Source organism: Musca vetustissima, unplaced genomic scaffold (assembly GCF_032173495.1).
Source record: "Musca vetustissima isolate MV318-11 ecotype Yass unplaced genomic scaffold, APGP_CSIRO_Mvet_v1 utg4837, whole genome shotgun sequence".
Lineage (NCBI taxonomy): Eukaryota > Metazoa > Arthropoda > Insecta > Diptera > Muscidae > Musca > Musca vetustissima.
The window spans coordinates 117,699-138,482 of record NW_026874932.1 but is presented as its reverse complement, the minus strand read 5'-3'; the positions used below and the strand labels follow the sequence as shown (position 1 = coordinate 138,482).

The following is a 20,784-nucleotide window of genomic DNA, read 5'->3' as shown; positions in this document are numbered from 1 at the left end:
AATATATTAAAAGTTCATGGTTAACCCTGTCAAAAGCTTTACGCTGAATAAAACCTTTTATGACGGTTGAGGAAAATTGAATAAGATTGGTACTGGTTGAGTGGCCACAACGAAAACCATGTTGACATGGACTTAAGATTGGAGGACTTTATGAGAAATTACATCAGTAATCAATTTTTCGAATAATTTTGGAATTGCACTTAATTTAGCAATTCCTCTATAATTCGAGACATTAGTTAAGCTACCAGATTTGCGTAAAGGAACTATATAAGATTTCTTCCAGAAGTTAGGAAAATTACTATATTTCAGGGAATAATTAAACAATAGAGTTAAAGGGATAGCTAATGTATCTGAAGAGTACTTTAGAATTATGCTAGGAATGCCATCCGGACCTGGACTTTTAATTGACCTTAAATTACGTAGATTTTTGAAACATATTGACTTAGTAAAAAGGCATAGATATTTGATCTATCGTCGATAATTTATAACTATATGTGTCTTTATTTGGACAGGGTGAATATGAATATGTTGTAGCGAAAAAATTTGCAAAGCACTCTGAAATTTCAGAGTTTTTCTCAAATGTCTGATTATTGACATAGCTTTTCTTTTTATATTAACAAAGTCATAAAAAGATTTAGGATTGGATTTGAAATTATGTTTAATCATGTTTAAATAAAGATTGTAAAATTTTCGGGACTCTGTCGTATATTTAGACTTTGCAACACCATATTTAGCATAATCTATAGAGGAGGTACTCCCGAGTACCGAGATACTGGAGGTATTCTAATTATAATTCATATTCACAAATGCTAGATCTATAATTCGATCCTAACAATTTGATATGCTATTTATTTATGTCGCTAAATCGATTTACAAATTCAAAAGTATATAGATTTACATTTGCATCAGATGTCAAGGGTGTTAGAGCCTCAAAATCTGGCAATGAAAGCCACTTTACGGACGTCAGATTAAAATCGCCAAGAACTAATATTCTGTCAGAGTCATTCATTTTGTTAGTGATTGAATTTATTGCTAACACATGCTGATTATAAAAATCCAGTTGCGATAAGGGAGGAATGCATGAGCAAGTCACAGATAATTTAAAATTATCTAATTCAATGGATATTTTTTTTCGATATCAAAACAGTTTAATTCAATTAAATTAATGGAATATTTGGCATCAACTGCAATAATGACGCCACCACCTTTTTTTAACAACTCTATCTGTTAAGCCCCCACTATAGGGACTTGGGTGATTGGCAGGTACAGTGCAATTGTGGATTCTCCCAATAAAGTCAGTACGCCTAATACGTACTCGTTAGCAATAAATAAAAGAGAAATAAAATAAAACACAATAGTAAGAGGGTTTCGACCAATGCCGATATTTATTGATTGGTAACGATATTACCTTAATGTACAACGATATGTACGGTGGTATGTATGTGAGTGTAGCCAATCAGTAACAACGAAAGATTAAGTAATAATAAGAATGTTTGACACAAAGCTGCGTAAAGGTGGCGCAAACTCAATATGTAAACAAAAGTCCGTTGAAATGTGTCAGTCTCATACTATTACAAGGATACAATAAAAAGGAGTGAACAGATTTCAACGGCTATGGCCTTTCAAATCAAAGCCAAACTATTTAATTATTTTAAATAGCGATTCTTGCTTAAACATTTGCCGCCTCCCTTGATACATCTATATTTTTAACATATATGAGAAATTATAAATAACGGCAGATTGCATGTGAGCAAACCTTTTCAATTTTTTTTTAATTTTTTCAAAAATAAGCTTACATGCTAATGACCTGCTGTACGAATGAGCCATTAGGGACCGCGCGGTTGTGTGAGACCAGAAAGGACCTGTAGTACGAAGGACCCCGCGAAACGAAAGAGCCATTAGGGATCCCGCGAAACGAAAGGACCATTACGGACCCCGCGATATGTGAGCCAAATTGTGTTATGTTTGTTGAGGGCCGCCTTACAACGACTTCGTACGATTTACGAAAACAATTATTTTATAGGACCAGCAATTATCCAGCCGAATTTCGTATTTTGAGCGAGCAGCGATCCAAAATAGAGCCGAAAGCGGATTTTGTATAATTTTTGGATACAAGTCTGCTTCTATCAAAATATCTATTGACGAGATTCAAAAAATTGAAGATCCGCCAAAACTATATTTGACAAATCCGATTTAAGGTCCGAAGCAACAGAACAGGTTGGAAGATTTCCCGATATGGAATCTACTACTAAGGCTGACGTTTCCAAACTGTGAGACCTATTAGAACGACTGCTAAGTTTCAACGAACACATTTTTCGACATGTAATAGCGACAGTACCATTTACTCCGCGAGATTGTGGATTTGACCGGTAGGTTCAATTTCTTCTGAAGTCGTTCGGAAATTAAACACGACTCAGAAGCCGGATCTATTACCGCTCGAGCAGGAAAACAAGCAATATGGTTAACAATATTAATCATGACTGTTTCCAATAGAACTGCTTTGTTCTGTGCAGCGTTAAATGTCTGTCGAATGGCAGATGCGGAGTAGACAAATAACATAACAGTGGAAGAGGACGAACGATTATTATTAACACTTAAATGTCGTGGTCGAAAAGTTGGAGCCGAAGTCGATAAATTAGAATTTATAGGAGTCACCATCTGGCTCGGATTGCACAAAATAAAGATATCTCTGTGCAAGAGAGTGTGATGTCTCTAATTGCACTTTCGACAAGTACGACTATTACAATTTTTGACTTCGTGTCACCTAAGAAGACAATTTACACATATACGATGCTTTTTGACCAATTTAAATCTATCGAAAGGTGTACAATTTACAAACCGATAGCAATAATGTAGACTGTATTGCTCTGGACAAAGAATGCAACATAAATCAGGCGGCAAACGAAGATTGGTAGCTAGACATTTACGAGATACGGAACTCTTTCTATTATTTGAGTTTGACACAGTGTTAATATTTCTCATTTCATGCAAACACAGAAGAGTACGAATTCACTCTGTCAAGAATGCATATAACTCTTTCCAATATGAAAGAGACGATTTGGATTTAACACTTTGCTCCCATTAAGCGTGTGTCAATTTGGGCAATTTTTGCAAACATAGAAATATAACAATCGGATCCCAATTATCCATAGTTATATCATAAATTGCCAATGCAGAAAGACAACTATTAATTCCGCGTTGAATAGACTTAAGTCCCGAACTACTTTCCTGATCCAGCACAGAAAGACCAAACAACGTTTTCAAATGACGTGAATTATCGTATGTGGAATTCAATGCATTCCACGCAGGTTCAAATCTTCGATGAGTTAGAGGAAATTTCGAGACGATTTCTTGAGCCTCACCACAACTTTTACTCACCAGATGACATATACGTTTAATGTCGGTCAATCATTGGTTATTAATATAAACCGCACTAAACAAATCTCTAAAAGTGGGCCAATCTAGAATATTTCCACTGAAAATATCAATATTACAAGGAAGAACCATGAGTCTATGAATGTTATCAACATTAGGAGAATAAACAGCAAAACTTTGACCTATTCTAGCATTCCCAATATTCAAAATTGTGAAGCTAGATACCTGTGTTCCCACATCACGAGAAGAGTGGGACAACGAGCTCACGTTTTTAACGGTGGCATCAACTGCGAGAGTTCCCGGAAGAATATTATCGGAATGCTCCGTTACTGATAATTTATTTGAAATCCGAAATTTAGACAACATTATATTTATAATTGATGAACAATGCATATTTTCTTTTGAAGAAACCTCATACTTGCTATGTAGTGAATCGAGATCTTCCTCAACCGATTTCCACAATTTTTTTAATTTCCTCACTCCTAACCTCAAGATCATAAATATCTAATTCGTCTTCCTTCAATGCACCGAAGTGTGCAGCGAATCTCACCATTGAGTTGGAAGCACGAGTGAATAAGTTCAAGGGGTGGAAGCCATTTTATAAATTTAGTCAACAATATTAAATAGTTCTAGGTTCAAGAAAAGTCAGTGGGAAATAAAAGACAAAAGAAATGTCGAAATCAACTGAAATGTGAACGAAAAAATTAAAACTTTATAACTGTTATATAATTATTCAAAAAATATTTCAAAATGTTTTAAAAACAAAAAGCGAATTAGAAATTATGAATTTCAATAACAGTATCTAGCTATCAGCGAATCTTAAGTAAAAGGTGAAATTATACAAAAATCTGTAATAACGTTTATGAAAATCAACAAAAACGAATGAATCGTAGCTGACGATCAAACAATTGTAGCGTACAAAAAGTTGATATAAACAACCAAACTACCGATTGTAGCGTAATACTATCAGCAAAAAATTCATTACAATTAGCAAATAAATATTAAAAATCAAAAAAATGAAATAACAATATGTTACATATACACCCTGTCGAAAATATTCAAAACAATATGATCGAGATGTAAGGCGATAGAAAAAGAGTTCTTGGACTAATTTTACAACAACAAATTATGGAATGTAAACGATATTTTCTCTACGAATTTAGAGAAAAATTGTCGAAAAGGAAAACAAGAAAAAAACTATTATTTGTTGTTAGGTACTCCCGTAAATGAACTTTGATCGATTGTCAAAAAGGGAATCCGCGACGCGTTGTGATGACGGCCACACAAACAAACGAAACACTATTTTTTATAGTAATTGCTCACTTACACTATACGTACCAAGATAAATATATATAGGTGGACTGTATATAATTCTGATGCCAGCTGGAAAATCCGGCTCGAAGGACCAAAAGTTAAGTCCGCACTATAGGGACTCGGGTGATTGGCAGGTACAGTGCAATTGTGGATTCTCCCAATAGAGTCAGTAGGCTCAATACGTACTCGTGAGCAATAAATAAAAGAGAAATAAAAATAAAAGAGAAAAAAGGTGGCGCAAACTCAAAATGTAAACAAAAGACTGTTGAAATCTGTCAGTCTCATACTATTACAAGGATGCAATAAAAAGGAATGAACAGATTTAAACGGCTATGGCCTTTCAAATCAAAGGGTAACTATTTTAAATAGCGATTCTTGCTTAAACACTATCTTTTCTAAATTTTTGATATTTAGAACACAAAATTTCACTATTTAGCACGGATGATTTTAACTAAGTTTTAGAAAATACTATAACAACATAATTAAAACCAAGGCTATCAGAGAATAATCGAGTTAGTTTTGTGTTTAAACTTCTTACATTCTGATAGCAAACATTGAGAAACATATTTATTTTTTTGGCGACATTTCAGCCCTCTGATCCAAATGAACTAAATTTTCAGATCTTTCCAGAAACTCCTTAACAAATGCATTAGCAGGCCAAAATTTTCTCGAAATTAGTCGATGAAACGTAGAAAGAAATTTCCATCGATTTTTGATTTTATGTAATAATTTATATTCTCAGCCCAGGTATCTGGTGCAAATCTAGATACAAATACCATTTTTCACTACGAAAGACGCATTAGATGTTTGAACTGATGATTCCCGATTTCCGTGAGTAGGTTTTGAAGTCTTTTCCAGACTAGCACTACTCATACTCACAGATTTTGGATTAATCACTTCATTTACATCGATTTCGGACTCGTATGGCGGCCTACACCAACGCTCTGTCATTGTATACAGACTTCGGATGTGTCGAACTTACATTGTAAGTTGATTCAGTTGGAAGATTTACGTGCAAAAAATCCGCTGGGTAGTGCATCGTATTAAGTGAGACCCATATTTGTTCGTTGTTCTCAAATAATAACGCGGAGACAAACTAATGCTCAAAACAGGAACTTATTAGTTATTCCACACATGCTTAACACTTTCTGTTACACACACATTTATTCGCTGTGTGTTTTTATGATAGTTTTGTTTGTTGTTTTTAACAGAGCTCGCGAACATTTTTTGGGGTTTTTCGCCGACGCGTGCAGTGAAATTTTAGCGTTCTTGAATTTTTCGAACAATACGAACATTCGCGAGAGATTTCAAATGCATGTTCATAAATTGTAACGTCGCGATAAATTGAAAACAATTGAATTCTCCTCATGAGCATTCGTAAGAAAGAGCGTATTTTAATCGTTCGCCGCATCCTGTTGTAAAGGATGAACGGAATTAGGATTAGATGAGGATAGCCGCATTATTTGAGCCACTAAATTGCGAGATCGGCGTTCGTCGCCAGGACACGATTTCAAGAAAGTTGCAACCTGTATGGGTTGCTTCCATAGAGAATTAGTAGATTAGTAGGTGAAACGTGTCATATGGAATAGCCTAATCTCACCGGATGCAGTGGATGGTCTCCGAATATGAATGCTATTTACACCAGCCAAATCGATTTTGTAAACCTTGTTGGCGTTCCATGTGCTGCCGACCAGCAAATAATTTTAGCCACATTATATACCATCCCACTGAGATGAGAGTGTCAATCGCGATAATCCTACGGCGGCTGGTTCTATGTACCGGATTGACTAGAGGCTGCCACCTCAACAAATGTATTTCGTGTGCCGCGCCTAGAGAATGCATCGTTCTTACAGTTGTGTATGAGTCGAAGGAGAATAATCATCGGTGCGAACCAGGAAACTAAACTGATCTTGAACTGCAGCTTACACTGTTGCGATGGTTACAACGTTGTGCGGAAAGATCATACCAGAAGCGAAAGTGAAGAACTTGTATTCTTATTACACCATTCTGTCCAGTACAGATCTATCTCTTGAGTTAAACTGTAGTGACTCATACATTAAATGTAGCAGTCAAGTGTGGAACTGCCAAGGTAGAGGTGCTAAATGTTTTTATAAATCGCGTTACTTACCAGATATAAGTCCGCTTTTAGAATGTAATAACCGCCTGGTACTAGGGGATTCCAAAGCACACCATGAGTTGTGGCATTTCATCCTAGGTAATGGCCAGAGGGTTACAGAGAAAATTGATAGTTTAAAATTTTCCACGATGATAAGAGAACATCACAATTGTGGCACTCGGTTCAGACTACCTTCATAACCTCTGAAAGCCGAAATTTTCTGAACCATGGGAAAACTAATTGGCCTGGTTTCAGATCCTCAGGTAGCTGAGAGAAATTTCCGTAAAATCATCGCTATTGCTGCCGCTCGCTTCATACCTGCTGATCGAATACCCGATGTAAGGCCAAACTTCCCAGCAGAGGCAGCGTTATTGGCTCATCAGCGTGATGAGCTCCGTCGTCGATGACTAAAGACCCAAGTCAACAGACTAGTATGCGAGCACAAAAGGAATATGTGGCTAGACCACCTGAGGCAATGCAACATTGCCATAATGTAAATAGTGAGCAACGGTTAAGTCTCTCTCGAAACCTGGAAGAAAGCGTCTCATTTCTATTAACCACTTTCCATTTAAGTTTCGAAATTTCCTTGCTATGGAAATATTCATCTGTGTTGTTTTGTCTTCTATTTTTAGATGGCGTACCGTTTCATTACTATTCCAGTTTCATCCAACATCGTTTTGGCAGTTATTTGTGGAACAGAACCACCTTTAAAAAGCCTTGTGGAATTGGCAGATAATGTCTTCAGAAGTGAATTAGCGATGCTACAAAAACTAGAAAGGTACATTCCATCTGGTTTATCCGAATGCATTGAGCTTGACTCCAGTATAATCGCTATTATAATAGCCAACTGCAGAACTAAGAAATGCGTATTTTCATCGAATATTCATCATAGAACATCGAATAAACGGTTTATGGGAGATTTTCAAAGTATTGAGTTGCTGAAAACATTGTTTGGTCAAACATTCACAAATATCGAGCTTTTGAAGAATAATTATTCACAAAACAATTTGCTTGATCAATATTATTGTTCTGATAGCCACAAATATTACACAGAAACTGACGAAGAAGATAATATAATAGGTATATTGTTTATTTCATCTGTTCCGACGCATACCATGAAGTAAGTATCATTTTTTCAGTACTACTACCAGCAAGATTTCCTATAGTCTTTTATATTTATCATAGCTTATGAAGCCACTGAAATGTATATGTATACGTAAAGAAATATCAACTGACTGTCAACATTATATAATTTTAATACTAATCCAAACAGATACGATATTTTACTTCGATTTAGAAGGCTGAGCAATAATTTGGACTTTTCCTTTGTTATGTACGTACTAATGATATCAAAAATGCATTTTTCTACTTTGTAATTTTAGCATTTTTCTATTTTCCCCGAATAACTAACTAAAGGGTAAAGCCTGCAAATATGAGAGATCTATTTACTTCCACACTTCTATAAAAAATAAAAATTAAGTTTGTAACGAGGTCTATATAACGACTAATAGAAAGCCAAAATTGAAATAAGCATACTACATTACCTAAACTTATTCCTCTATACAAGAAACCAACATAAGCAGCTTTGGGGAGAAGGTTATGAATTCGTTGTTGTTGTAGCAGTTTATATGAATTGTATATTTTTCCTGTCCTATGGGAGTGGGATGAGCTCCGAGGACGGCATTCACTCTGTATCCGTTCAGCGCTGCAGCTACTGCATCAGTATGATTGCCATTCAGACCTGCTCGTTGCTATGCTGACTAAGGGAAGGATCTTCATCTCCTCATGAAGATGGTCCACTGGTGTCATGAGGGTGCCTTCTCGCAGTCTTCAGAGCGGCGTTCTGACAGGTCTGAATACTTCTCCATTGCGTATCACTAGAGTTCGCGAACACACTGGAATCGCATCGCTTGCCACAGACCGACCTATCGCTTTGTAAGAGGTCAACAAGGTTTATTTATCTGTGCCCCAAGTGCTGTCGGCAAGCTACTTGAGGACCTAGTTCCTGCTTTTCAACTTATCGCAGATAGCTGTGGTTTGCGCGGACGATTAAAACATACTGTCGAATGTGATCCCGAGTATTTTGGGGTAGTTGATGGTCGGAATTTTATGCCGCTCGACCTGCACATTCAACGGCATTCTCATCTCCGCAGTCCATGTGTTGAATAGTGTGTTTGACGACTTCGAGGCGGATATTTTCATATTCCTCGCTTTGAAGAAAGCTGCTAATTCGACGAGATAGGCGTTCAACCTCACACATACATCCTCAACAATGTGACCCGACGCCATGATCGTACAATCATCTGCATATGTAACGATTTCTATGCCGTCCGGAGGGCGTGGAATACCGGAAAGGTAGAGGTTAAATAGTTCCGCAGAAATCACTTCACCCTGGGGAACTCCCTGTTTAACTCTACGAGGTTTGGACTTCTTGTTCCGAAACTTCACGTGCGACTGGCGTCCCCACATATAGTTGATTATCCAACATTTCAAACTGGATTGATTATCCTCAAATAGCATGACATGGTTGACAGTATCAAAGGCTTTTGATAGGTCAAGCGCTACCAACACTGTTCTATCGCACGGCCGGTTCTGGTTAAGTCCTCTACTTATATGTGTGGAAATGGCAACGCTGTTGTTGTACTGTGTTGCTTACGTATTCCATGTTGATGATCTGGATAGCTTTCTCTAATGCTGGGGAGGAGTAAAGTTTCTAGGGTCTTCGCTACTGGCGACAAAAGTGAAATCGGCCTGTAAGATTCACCTTTGCTGGCATCCTTGCCCGGCTTCAGTAGCGGGACCACCCTGCCCATTGTCCAGGCTTCGGGGACGACGTGGGTGGCTATCGACAAATTGGGGACGTTGGTCAAGTACTCGACTCCTGGCTCGTCCAGCTGTTTTAGTATACACATAGATATTCCGTCAGGGCCCAACGCTTTAGATGACTTCGCGTTACGGATGACACATGCAACATCACCCATCGTAAACTGTGGTGATACCTCTTCTGCTGGAAGATATGTTATACGACGAAGTACTCTTCTCTTCGCGCTGTCGCTCTCGGGATGCTCGACAAACCGTCGGTTAAAATAACTTGCGCATCTCTTCGGATCAGTCACAGTTTCGTCGTCATCCTTCTTACCAGGGTTCGAGAGCGACGTAACCGTTGCCCACAGTTTACTTACTCCGGACCAATGTGGCAACTCTTCAGGTGCTTCAACCATTATTCTTCTTGTGCTCCGCGACTAATCTGCTGACCTCCAACGTAAGTTCCCTGACCTTGGGATCTGCTGGGTTAGATCGACTGGTGCGATCCTTCCTCAGAACGTTGTAACCATAACAACGCTGTAGGCTACAATTTTCATTAAGCTTGGTTTCCCGCACCGCCGCGACCAAAATATTCTTCCGATTCATGAAGTCTACTATATCATCTATTTTTTCTCGAAGACCGTTGCAATTAAATTGCAGAAACGATGCACTGTCAGGGGTGGGAACAACAACGTGCGGTATTTACTGCTGCATACTTGGTTGCTGTTGAGGAGACTGCGGTGGAGTTCCGTACTCCGACGAAGAAGACGACGACGTAGACTCGCTGGAGATTGCGGTGTCGCAGCACGAGGCAACATAATCCCTTTCGCTGTAATCTCACAACCGGGCCAATCCGGATCAATTCCGGAAGTGCACCCACTCCCTGCACCCATTACATCTCACCGACACTGACGTGTGGTGAATGATGTTCTGGCAAACCGAACAGAACCACGGTCCGGGGTTTTGTTCGATCCCGGCACGGACCAAAAGAATTCGGAGGAAGCATTCCGGGATATGTTTCTCCCAAAACAGAAAAACAATACAAACATATATAACTGGGTTGGCAGCCGCTGGCCGAGATGAATGAATATTCTGTTCCAGAACCTACAAGAATGTACAATTGTTTATTACGATAACAAATTGTCCTTTATAATATCAATTAATGTATACAGTCGAGTACGCTTATAACGAACTTTTCCTGGTCCCGAAGTTTTAAGGCATATTTATCAAACAAATCTTTATTCATATAGCGAACTACGGATATAACCAAATATTTATTCGGTCCCGATATACAGTTTTCAATATTTTAATTTGGTTAAAACGAACTTGCTACAAATATACGTAATATTGTAGATGACAATCCTCACAAAAGCTAATTTTTACTCTAACGCTAGCTACCTTTACAAAAAATGGCATTTGTAATGTCAGGATCATTAAAAAACGAGAAGCTTGTCACAAAACCTACAAAATTCTAATTGGATACATAAGTTCCGTCCCAGAACCTTAAAGAATTTATTAATTTTACAAGTTTTGAAACTTTTTACTCGAAAACCGTTCCTGAACCCAAAAAACTGGTAAAACATTAAATCAAATTTAAGAGAGCAAAATACAAAATGGAGTTCTCTTTGTAAACTTTTTACTCGAGAAATTTTGGACGAGTAAAAATGGTAAACAGTAATGCCTACTTCTGATTTTGGCACATTAAATAGATTTGCGTTCCTGAACTTTTCAAATTATTTTGTACTGTGAGAGCTATTTTGAAATGTTTCCCCTTTACTAGCTTTAGTATTAAAAAAGTACTGAAACAGACCAGTACTTCTAAGACTAAAGTTCCATTCCAGAACCCAAAAGAATCTACTGATTTTACAAGTTTTGAAACATTTTACTCAACCGTTCCTGAACACCCAAAACTGGTAAAACGATGAACTAAATTTAAGAGAACACAAAACAAAGTGGCGTTCTCTTTTTAAACTTTTTATTCGAAAAATTTGTCAGAGTAAAAATGGCAAACAGGAATGCCAACTTCTGATTGGCTGTTATGTTGATTTTGAAGTATTGCCATCTAATTTTGGCATATTTACAAGATATACGTTCCCAAACGTTTCAAATTATTTTGTACTCTGAGAGCGATTTTGAAATTTTTCCCTTTTAGTAGCTTTACTATTAAAAAAAGTACTGGAACATACCATATGTTTTGCTTTTTCCGATATTCGTCGGTAGCATTGTAAAGAGTTACAGAATTCGGAAGTTCATGCATGGAGGCGTTATGCTTTTTCCGATATTCGTCGGTAGCATTGTAAAGAGTTACAGAATTCGGAAGTTCATGCATGGAGGCGTTATAACATCCAATTTGATACGTCCTCTTAATGGTACCCACACACTATATTGCCGTACTGCTACTGCCCTGTGTACGTGTGTGCTTGAATCGTGTGTAGTAGACCCATCAATCTCACTTCAATCAAAATTAAAAAAATTCATTTTAGTATCCCAAAAATTACTATTTTAATTAAAATTGTGTTTATTTTATTTGAAAACATACATACGCTTTTTATATGAAATATTTTTTTTCTGAGAACTTTGAAAATTATCAAAATTCATCGGTTTGAAAGGGGTTCATTTTCAAAATCAAAACTATTTTGATTTTCGTACTACATGAAATTCTTACACATACATTCTCAAAATGACACAAAATTACCAATACTTCTTCAAATGCTTTCATGCATGCCCTATGATGTGTGGGGCCCTTAACTATATCGACATCGATTGGCGCACTATCCCAGTTAGAGTCTAAACACAACCAGAGAGTCAGGAGTCAGCGGCATACTTTTTCGTCGGCGTGAAAACCAAACGAAAGAGTTAGCGGCACAAAATGTCAATGTTATTTGTTTTCATTTTCTGACAGAATATTATACGTTGTGCAAACCAAATTCAATTTATTCAGAAGATTCCAAGTTATACAAAATGTCGTATTTTTTTATTTCCTCGGTCAAATTTTCTTCTATTTCATTATTAATTCCTTAAAAAAGTCCATAATCTTTGAAAATATTTGTTTTTTAAAAGCACTGCCATATGTTTTGATATAAATTTCCATTGAAAAGTTAGACTGATATTTTTTCGACAAAATTTTTTGTTATTCTACTCAAACAACTGATTTGATATATCAAATGTCATTAAAAATGGACATTTCCTCACATAATGCAAAAATATACTGATTTTCTTCTTCGAAGTCAAAGGTGTCCTTCAAGTGAATTTCAAACTTTTCAGTTTTTATTTCGAATTTTTGTTTATATTTATAAATGATTGTCGATCTCTAGTTATTCTAGTAATTTCTGGACCATTCGCTTCTTTATTTTTAATACAAAGGCTGAATTTTTGGTTTGCAGTACGAATTGTTGGCAATTTAAATAGATTTTATAGAATTTTTTTAAACATTTTCTTCTGAAAATGATTCATCAGACTTAATTTGTTAACACGACGTAGTTTTTTGTGTATATATTTTTTTATACCAACGACATTTAATTTAAAAAATCCAAGATGTGCTAATTACGTGTCCCCCTCAAATTTGACTTGATTCATAAATACCGTCATATATCACAAATTTCCAGTGATAATTTTCTGTTCTCACACTCATTCGGTCAAGTACAATACACATAAGCGTTGTTAATAAAAAATATTTAAAAATATTCCAAACGATTGGAGGGTTAATCAAAACACTTTTCCCTTTCCTCAACATTTTCTGCACATACCAGGCTATCTACAAAACTACAATTATTGCAAATCTGGCATTGCAGTTTTAGTCAGGAACAACATTAATGTTTGCCAACATTCATTATTTTTTTCAATCCTTTCGGGGTACCTCTTCATATTTTTAATATTTATAAAGAAAGATATTCTTTGACTCATAAAAAATCCCGTTTTTGATCACAATCTTCTACTCCGTAATTTAAACGTTCAAAACATTATGGCAACGCTTCACAAAACATCTAAAAGAGCTAATGCATTCCAAAGTAGAATATCTGATCCAAAGTGTCATTTGTGCACCAATGGAGGGCACCTTTTTCGAAAATGTCAGGAATTTCAAAATTATCCGTTACCAACAGTAACATTCGGGGTTAATTCAGTTCCTTATTTGGCAATTCGGGTTCTGCATCAGTTATTCGTTCAAGATTTCCTAGAGCTAGTGATATTCTTTGAGGAGCGACGCCACTTTAGCTCTTTCGAAAACAACCTTTTTGTTTCATGAACAGTTTGTCCCTTGCACTTATACTCCGACAATGGTACAACATTCAGGTAACTCTTGACGGGCTCGCTGCTCACTATACCATTCAAGGACTGACGTGGCACTTTGCCCCTACCACCGCTTCTCACATTGGTGGACTGTAGAAAGAAGGCGCAAAGAGATTCATAAAACATTTCCGGAAGTTTAGATTCGATGAATATTCCACGTTATTAGCCCGTATAGAGGCCTGTCTTGATTCCCCGCCGTTATCCGCAATATCTCAAGATTCCACTGATTTTTTTTGCTCTGACGCCTGGGCATTTCCTTATTGGCACTCCTATTCTGGTTTCACCAATCGATGTTTCTTCCATGTCCATTCTGAATCGCTAGGAAAAACTTTTGAATATTTACCAAACGCAATAAATGTCAATATTTGGATACCAATGTCACAGTCGATTCTCTAGTTACGGTCAGCGATGACAATCTTTCATCGAACGCATGGCTTCTGCGATGCATTTCGAAAGTCAATAATGGACTTTTTCTTGTCATCGGTGCAGAACCCTTCAGCCGTTGCATCTCTGGTATACTGACGATGAGTATACTCAACCGTCATAGAGTCGTGAAGAAGTACAAGTACTGCAAGCATTGTCTGGTCCATAAATATTCCCACGGCGGCTGCTTCTCTTCCTAGTGCTGCAAGAAGTTTCACAGACGGCACCATAGTCTGCTTCATAAGTGAGAGGAACGCACGTTGGATCCAGTCCGCCCACTCCCAAGTTTTCACTAATTCTCAGGTTCATACCAATAAAAAAGAAATTCTCTCTCTTGCGACAAAATCTTGGTTTTCTGATGCCACCGACAATAGTCACAATATCTAACGGGGAGGCGATATCCACGACGAGGTGTCATGTCAATTTAAATTCCTCGGTGAGCAGAATATCAGAGCGGTTGACCGATTTCCTCAACCTTAGAACGCACCAGATGGTAAACGAACTAACTTTACGTTCCCGGTTTGACTCCGAACGTCAGATCAAAGTGATGCACTGAGTGGATAATCGCATCTATATGCGGACTTCTTCCAAAGTATTCCGCCAGACATTAAAAGGAGCTACATGAATTTGTATTTGGCGGATCCAAATGTTTTTGAACGTTCTTCGCTTGAGGTCATAGAGCCGATATCTATAAAAAAAAAACCATTATATCTTCTACGAATTAAAAATACTTTATTGAAATGAACGAATCACAAACTTTCTTCTCAGATACATGTGTATCAGGGACGTAAGCAGAGGGGGGGGGGGGAGGGTCTTAGTTATATGTTAAAAAAAGTTCAGTTCACCCGCCAACACGGGTTATTTGGGATACAATTTTTATTTTGTTTTTGCAAAATAGTCAATCTATTTATTAGTGGGGAAAGTATGATGAGGATCAATGACGAAATGTCTTCTATTGTCTTCCATGCCACTTGGTGGACAATGCCATACTTTCCCCACTAATAATAATATATATTTTTGAACAACAGGCTGACTTTTTTTACAAAAACAGTTTTAAAAAAATAAATAAACACAACAACCCGTTGCATACAGATGCAATATTAATATTCATTTCACTGATCTAATATATGATAAATATTCCCGAAAATTGTTTAATATGCTATGTAATATACGTATAACTGCTAGTTTAGTATTTATTAAAAAAATCAACATTTAAACAGTCTTAAACAGGGTTACTCACCCTTACATATATTCGTTTTTATTTAATTATAATTTAATGTATCTTTAAATTTTTAGGCATATTGGCAAGAGCTTGTTTTGTATTTTTGAACAACAGGCTGACTTTTTTACAAAAACAGTTTTAAAAAAATAAATAAACACATCAACCCGTTGCATACAGATGCAATATTAATATTCATTTCACTGATCTAATATGCTATGTAATATACGTATAACTGCTAGTTTAATATTTCCTTAAAAAAATCAACATTTAAACAATCTTAAACAGAGTTACTCACCATTACATATATATTCGCTTTTATTTAATTATAATTTAATGTATCTTTAAATTTTTAGGCATATTGGCAAGAACTTGTTTTCCAAAATACTATCAGAAAAATGCTTTTGCTGGTAATGCACACTGAATGACATGTTACTACCGTGAATACAAACCATTCTTGAATTAAAGTGTATACGTCACCAATTCCAATAAAATAAAATTACTTACCATTAACACTTTGAGTTTTAATATTATTTACCCATGTGGACGGGAGCAGTTGGCTATGATGTAGCCAACGTGCATGCATCAAAAAGGTTTGTATTTTCATTTATAGTATTTTAAATTTAATTTTACAAAGAAAATCTAATGGTATTGATTCTTAATTTATTGTTATTATTTATTTTCAAAGACTAATTATCAGTTAATAAAACCCGATATATTAATATATATATATATATATATATATATATATAGAAAGAACAACATACAAAACATGTTAATATCTTATACAACGCTTACAGTTATGTAAATATTAAAATGTATAATACGTATTAAAGATATAAATACTGCTCTAATAACTGTTTTTTATAACTTTAGTACTTAACGAAAAAGACTTTAATAAAGATGACAGACAATTATAAAGACGCGCAATGCTGACATGAAATGCTTGACTTTAGGCGTTACGCGTGGAATTATAATCTGTGGGGTTTTAACAGATCTTTCAAAACGGATTAATTTGCAAGCAAATTCAGGTTTCGTACAATTTTGTGTTCTTTAAAAATGTAACAACGATCTAATATTAATATAAGTAAAAAAATAACATCCTAAGAACTGAATAGTCGGACAAGTGTTGTCGAGCTTTAACAGCTCTACCTAAAATTCAACTAGGTCGTTCGACGTTATTCACCACAAAAGTGGAACACCTGTATTTATATGAATGTTACCGAATGTTATGAATTTATCATTTTCCTTTTGGGTAAGGATAAGTAAGTCCAAAGCAGTCTGAGACATTTGCTGTATTTTCTTTTTACAACTCTTGCTCGAAATAAATGGATCTGAACTTAAAAGAAATCTATTGTATTTTCCCCGACTGAATTTACTGGAAAAGTGTTCTCAATAGTGTTCCCAAAGTGTTTTGAAGTCCTTATTTCTGTCTTCCTGAGATTCTTCATTTAGCTGGGTTATTTTACAAATTCTTTAATTAGTCAAAAATGCAACAAATCGGCAAATATATAAGCTGAAACTTCATATTTTAAGAAAATATAAGCAGTTTTACTAAGTTTCACTGATAATTCAGTTGAAATCCAATACAAACATCACAAATACCTCAATTTTGGAGCAATTTCCTTATTATTTTTTTTTTATATTTCCAAAACATTTATCTAAACAAACAAATATTTTTCATATGCTCAAACACCTGAAGTAGACGGCTCCATAATAAATTTTCACTTTTAGAAGTCGTTATTAAAAAAAGTATTACTGGAAATATGCAAATTTTCACTTTTAACCAATGCGCGCAAAAATAATAATAATTACTGAACTTTGAAGACACACTACAAATAAAGTAAACAACTAAGAACTTTTATTTTGGCAATTAGTGATGTAGAATTTTATCTTCTTTCATTCGGTACCAAAAACGGTTTTTAATGTTAAATTTCATTTTTTGAATTAATCGCCACTTTGCCTACCGCTCAACCCTGCGTGCGACGCCCTAGCAATATTTTCCAATTTTGCACAGAATCAATTGTCGAAACAAAATTTCGCAAAAATTTCTCGTTTGTGGATTTATTTATGCTAAATACCACCGTAGCTTATTACTTTCTGCTGAATGTCAACCATTTCCTTCCAAAAAAATTATTTTCATAGCTTATCGGTTAATCGTATAGGGTTCTTTCATTCACGCGTCTACACACGTAGGTTGGCATTCCATTTTCACTAACACTATTAAATCTCCAAAAGAAACCCTGCAGTTTCACAAGTAGTGACTGGCAACTTTTCATCGACTATATTGACGATGAACTTTCATCGACTACATCGCCGGTTATATAAATTTTCAGTGGTAAATTGTAAAGTACATTAAAAATTTAATAGTAAAATTTTCAACTACACGATTACGTGAACTAACCCTGCAAGCAAAAACTATCGCGGAAGTTACGTCGAAGTAACGTCAAGGCGATAGAAACAGTTGCGGAAGATAGTCGCATTCTTATCGAGGAAGTCACCTCCTTCGGGAAGAAATGAACCACGTCCGCGTCACTTCTAAGAAGTAATTATATTATTATATATTATAAAAGGTAACAGCAAATCCCAGCTGATTTGATTCCATGTAATACTAGTGTCAATATGAATTTGACAAATTATGTTTTTAAAAATCACCCAACGGGAAAATTGGGAACGCATACAATTTGAAATTGTTCTTCTTTAAATATGCTCCCGTATACAATTTACTCAATCTGCCTGCTGGGAAAGTTTGAGGAACCTAATCTTTCTTCATTGAATAACTCGCAATTTCCTGCATTTTCATATGTGTTACACATATAAGTGGCAATAGCTCAATTATAGGAAGGATGTGGAAGCGACAGAAATATAAATTTGATAGATTTTCATTCATGTTTTTCAAATTTTATTTTGAGGATTCGAAAATATTTCATTTTCAAAATAAATATAATTTATTTGTTTGTTTACATTTTTCTGTCAAATGATGTTGCCACTAGTATAACTTACAAACACAAATTTCCATGTGGTTGTTGTATCGTTTGTTGTACAACAACACTTGCTGTTACCTTCTATTATTATACCATGTTCTCTTTTATATATTTTTTGTCTTTGGTTAGAAATAACACCACTTTTAACCTAAAAATGGTTAAAATTTGAATTTAAAAAAATAATGATATATTTTTTTACTTAGATTTGTCAAAGACGAAATCTCACTCGGAATGTTGCCGATGAATTTATCGACGAATGGTAGTTAAAAGGGTGAGCTATCACTAAAGCGGCCATCGCCATATAAAATTCGCCGATCAAAATCATTGTGGGTAGTTTGTCAGGTAGTCGATAGCGACGAATGGTACTTTTCTCCTCAAGACTCTCGAAAGACTAATCGACCTGGAGGTAAGGAGTCGTGTAGACACCACCTCTCTTAGCAATTCGCCGCACCCATATATAAAAGGCAAGTCTGTGGAATCTGCACTGCATGAGATAGTAAGGAATATGGAAAACTCGAACTTTACGTTGGCTGCCTTCTTTGATAAAGATGGAGCCTTCAACAAGGTCAAACTTGAGTCCGTAAACCACTCACTCAAAAAATTTAGCATTACTGAAACCCTTATTTGTTGGATAGATGAAATGCTAAACAGCAGAATTATAAATGTGGGGATACAAAAATCAGGAAAACAGTAACTAGAGGCACCCCGCAGGGCTGGGTGCTTTCGCCGTCGCTATGGCTACTGGTAATCAATAATATACTGATGAAACTGGACAGGAAAGGTATAAAAGTCGTAGGCTATGGAACTTATGCAAAGAGTCGTATCGACGCTGTCACGCTGGGCCAAGGCTAATGGCCTTGGAGTAAATCCAACAAAGCTCCATCTGGCCTCCGAAGCAAAATACCTTGACACAATCCTGTACTGTCAATTACGATGGAACAGAAACGCTGAGGAACGGGCGAGAGATGGCACATTGCACTCTATGCATGCAAGAATTCCATTGTATAACACCGTGGTGAGGCCCATCCTTTCCTATGGTTATCTTGTCTGGTGGCACTGCCTGCACCAAAAGTCAGCATCCAGCAAACTGGACAAGGTTCAAAGAGCCGCCTCGATTCTAATAACTCGTCCCCGAGTGTAGACCATTTTTAGAAACACTTCCTTACAGCTATCGGCTGTGATGGGTACAAGGACACTGTGATATCACGGGTAATGAAAAAACAGATGAAGTAGCTAGACGCGGATCTCAATCTACAGATCTCACAATCGATGGCTCAATCCATGATGAAATAAAAAGGTGATGTATCAAAACAACCTTTGTTTTTGTCTAGACCATCTGTCAAATTTTTCCTTATAATATTTCACATGGTTGGCAACATTGCACATCGAATTCAAGTAGAAATTACGCACTTTGACAGTTAATCGAGACATCAGCTACGCTAAATGAACTACCTATTTATTGTGCCATGGCTCAATGAAATCACCCATCTGTCACCTTTTTAGGAACGTTGATGTGTTCTTCGAACGAGCCAATGAACTCTGGCACAACGAACCTTTCCATACATATTCGCGTACAAGAATACAAAAGGGCTAGAGAATGGTTATTTAGGAAGGAGAGTAGGACTTCTAGGTCAGCAAACTAATGAGGTCTTTTTGGAAAAATATACATAATATGCATAAAGAATTCGTGTTTTCTATATTCAACAGACCTTCAGACGTCCGACCTTATTCTGAAGTTACATTGCTGGACAGAAGAAGCTCGGACTATTGGATACTGCAGCATCCCTTAATTGTCTTGGATGTAAAGCTGCAGAATAATATTTGCTTCCTGGTAAACCACGTCATTCATCGTAAGCCAGGAAAAATCACATTTGCTTAGACAGTCGTAAGCTGAATTCCGCAACCGTGGGTAACGCATGTCCCTTGCCACCTACCTGGAGGATTTCTTGGTTGTTTCTATGTCATTCGAGAGGCATATCAATGAAATTCTAAGCAGGTTACCAAAGTCTACATTTATTATCGCCTTAGACTTCAAAGATGTCTTTTGGCAGATACCTCTTGACCAGAAATCGAAGAAGGCAGCATTCACCGTCCCTGGGAGAACACTGTATCACTACACTGTGATGTCATTCGGGCTTTGCAATGCGCGGGAAAAACTTAGAAGTCCCGGATAAACCAAGACTAATAGTACGATTACATTGTACCGGATTTCATTAAACCGGTGGGTTTAAATTGTCAATTCCATTGTATATATGTCAAAT

The 20,784-nt window shown here is 36.3% G+C and overlaps 1 protein-coding gene across 1 annotated transcript in view; it reads left to right on the top strand.

Annotated features, from left to right (window-relative positions):
- The window catches only part of LOC133337442 (protein fuzzy homolog), a 28,404-nt gene extending 12,451 nt beyond the window's left edge, over positions 1-15,953 (top strand). Inside the window, exons 3-4 of the mRNA XM_061545666.1 lie at positions 7,438-7,925; positions 15,896-15,953. Coding sequence (XP_061401650.1) covers positions 7,438-7,925; positions 15,896-15,953 — 546 coding nt within the window. The remainder of the gene's footprint in view (positions 1-7,437; positions 7,926-15,895) is intronic.
- Positions 15,954-20,784: the final 4,831 nt, after the last annotated feature.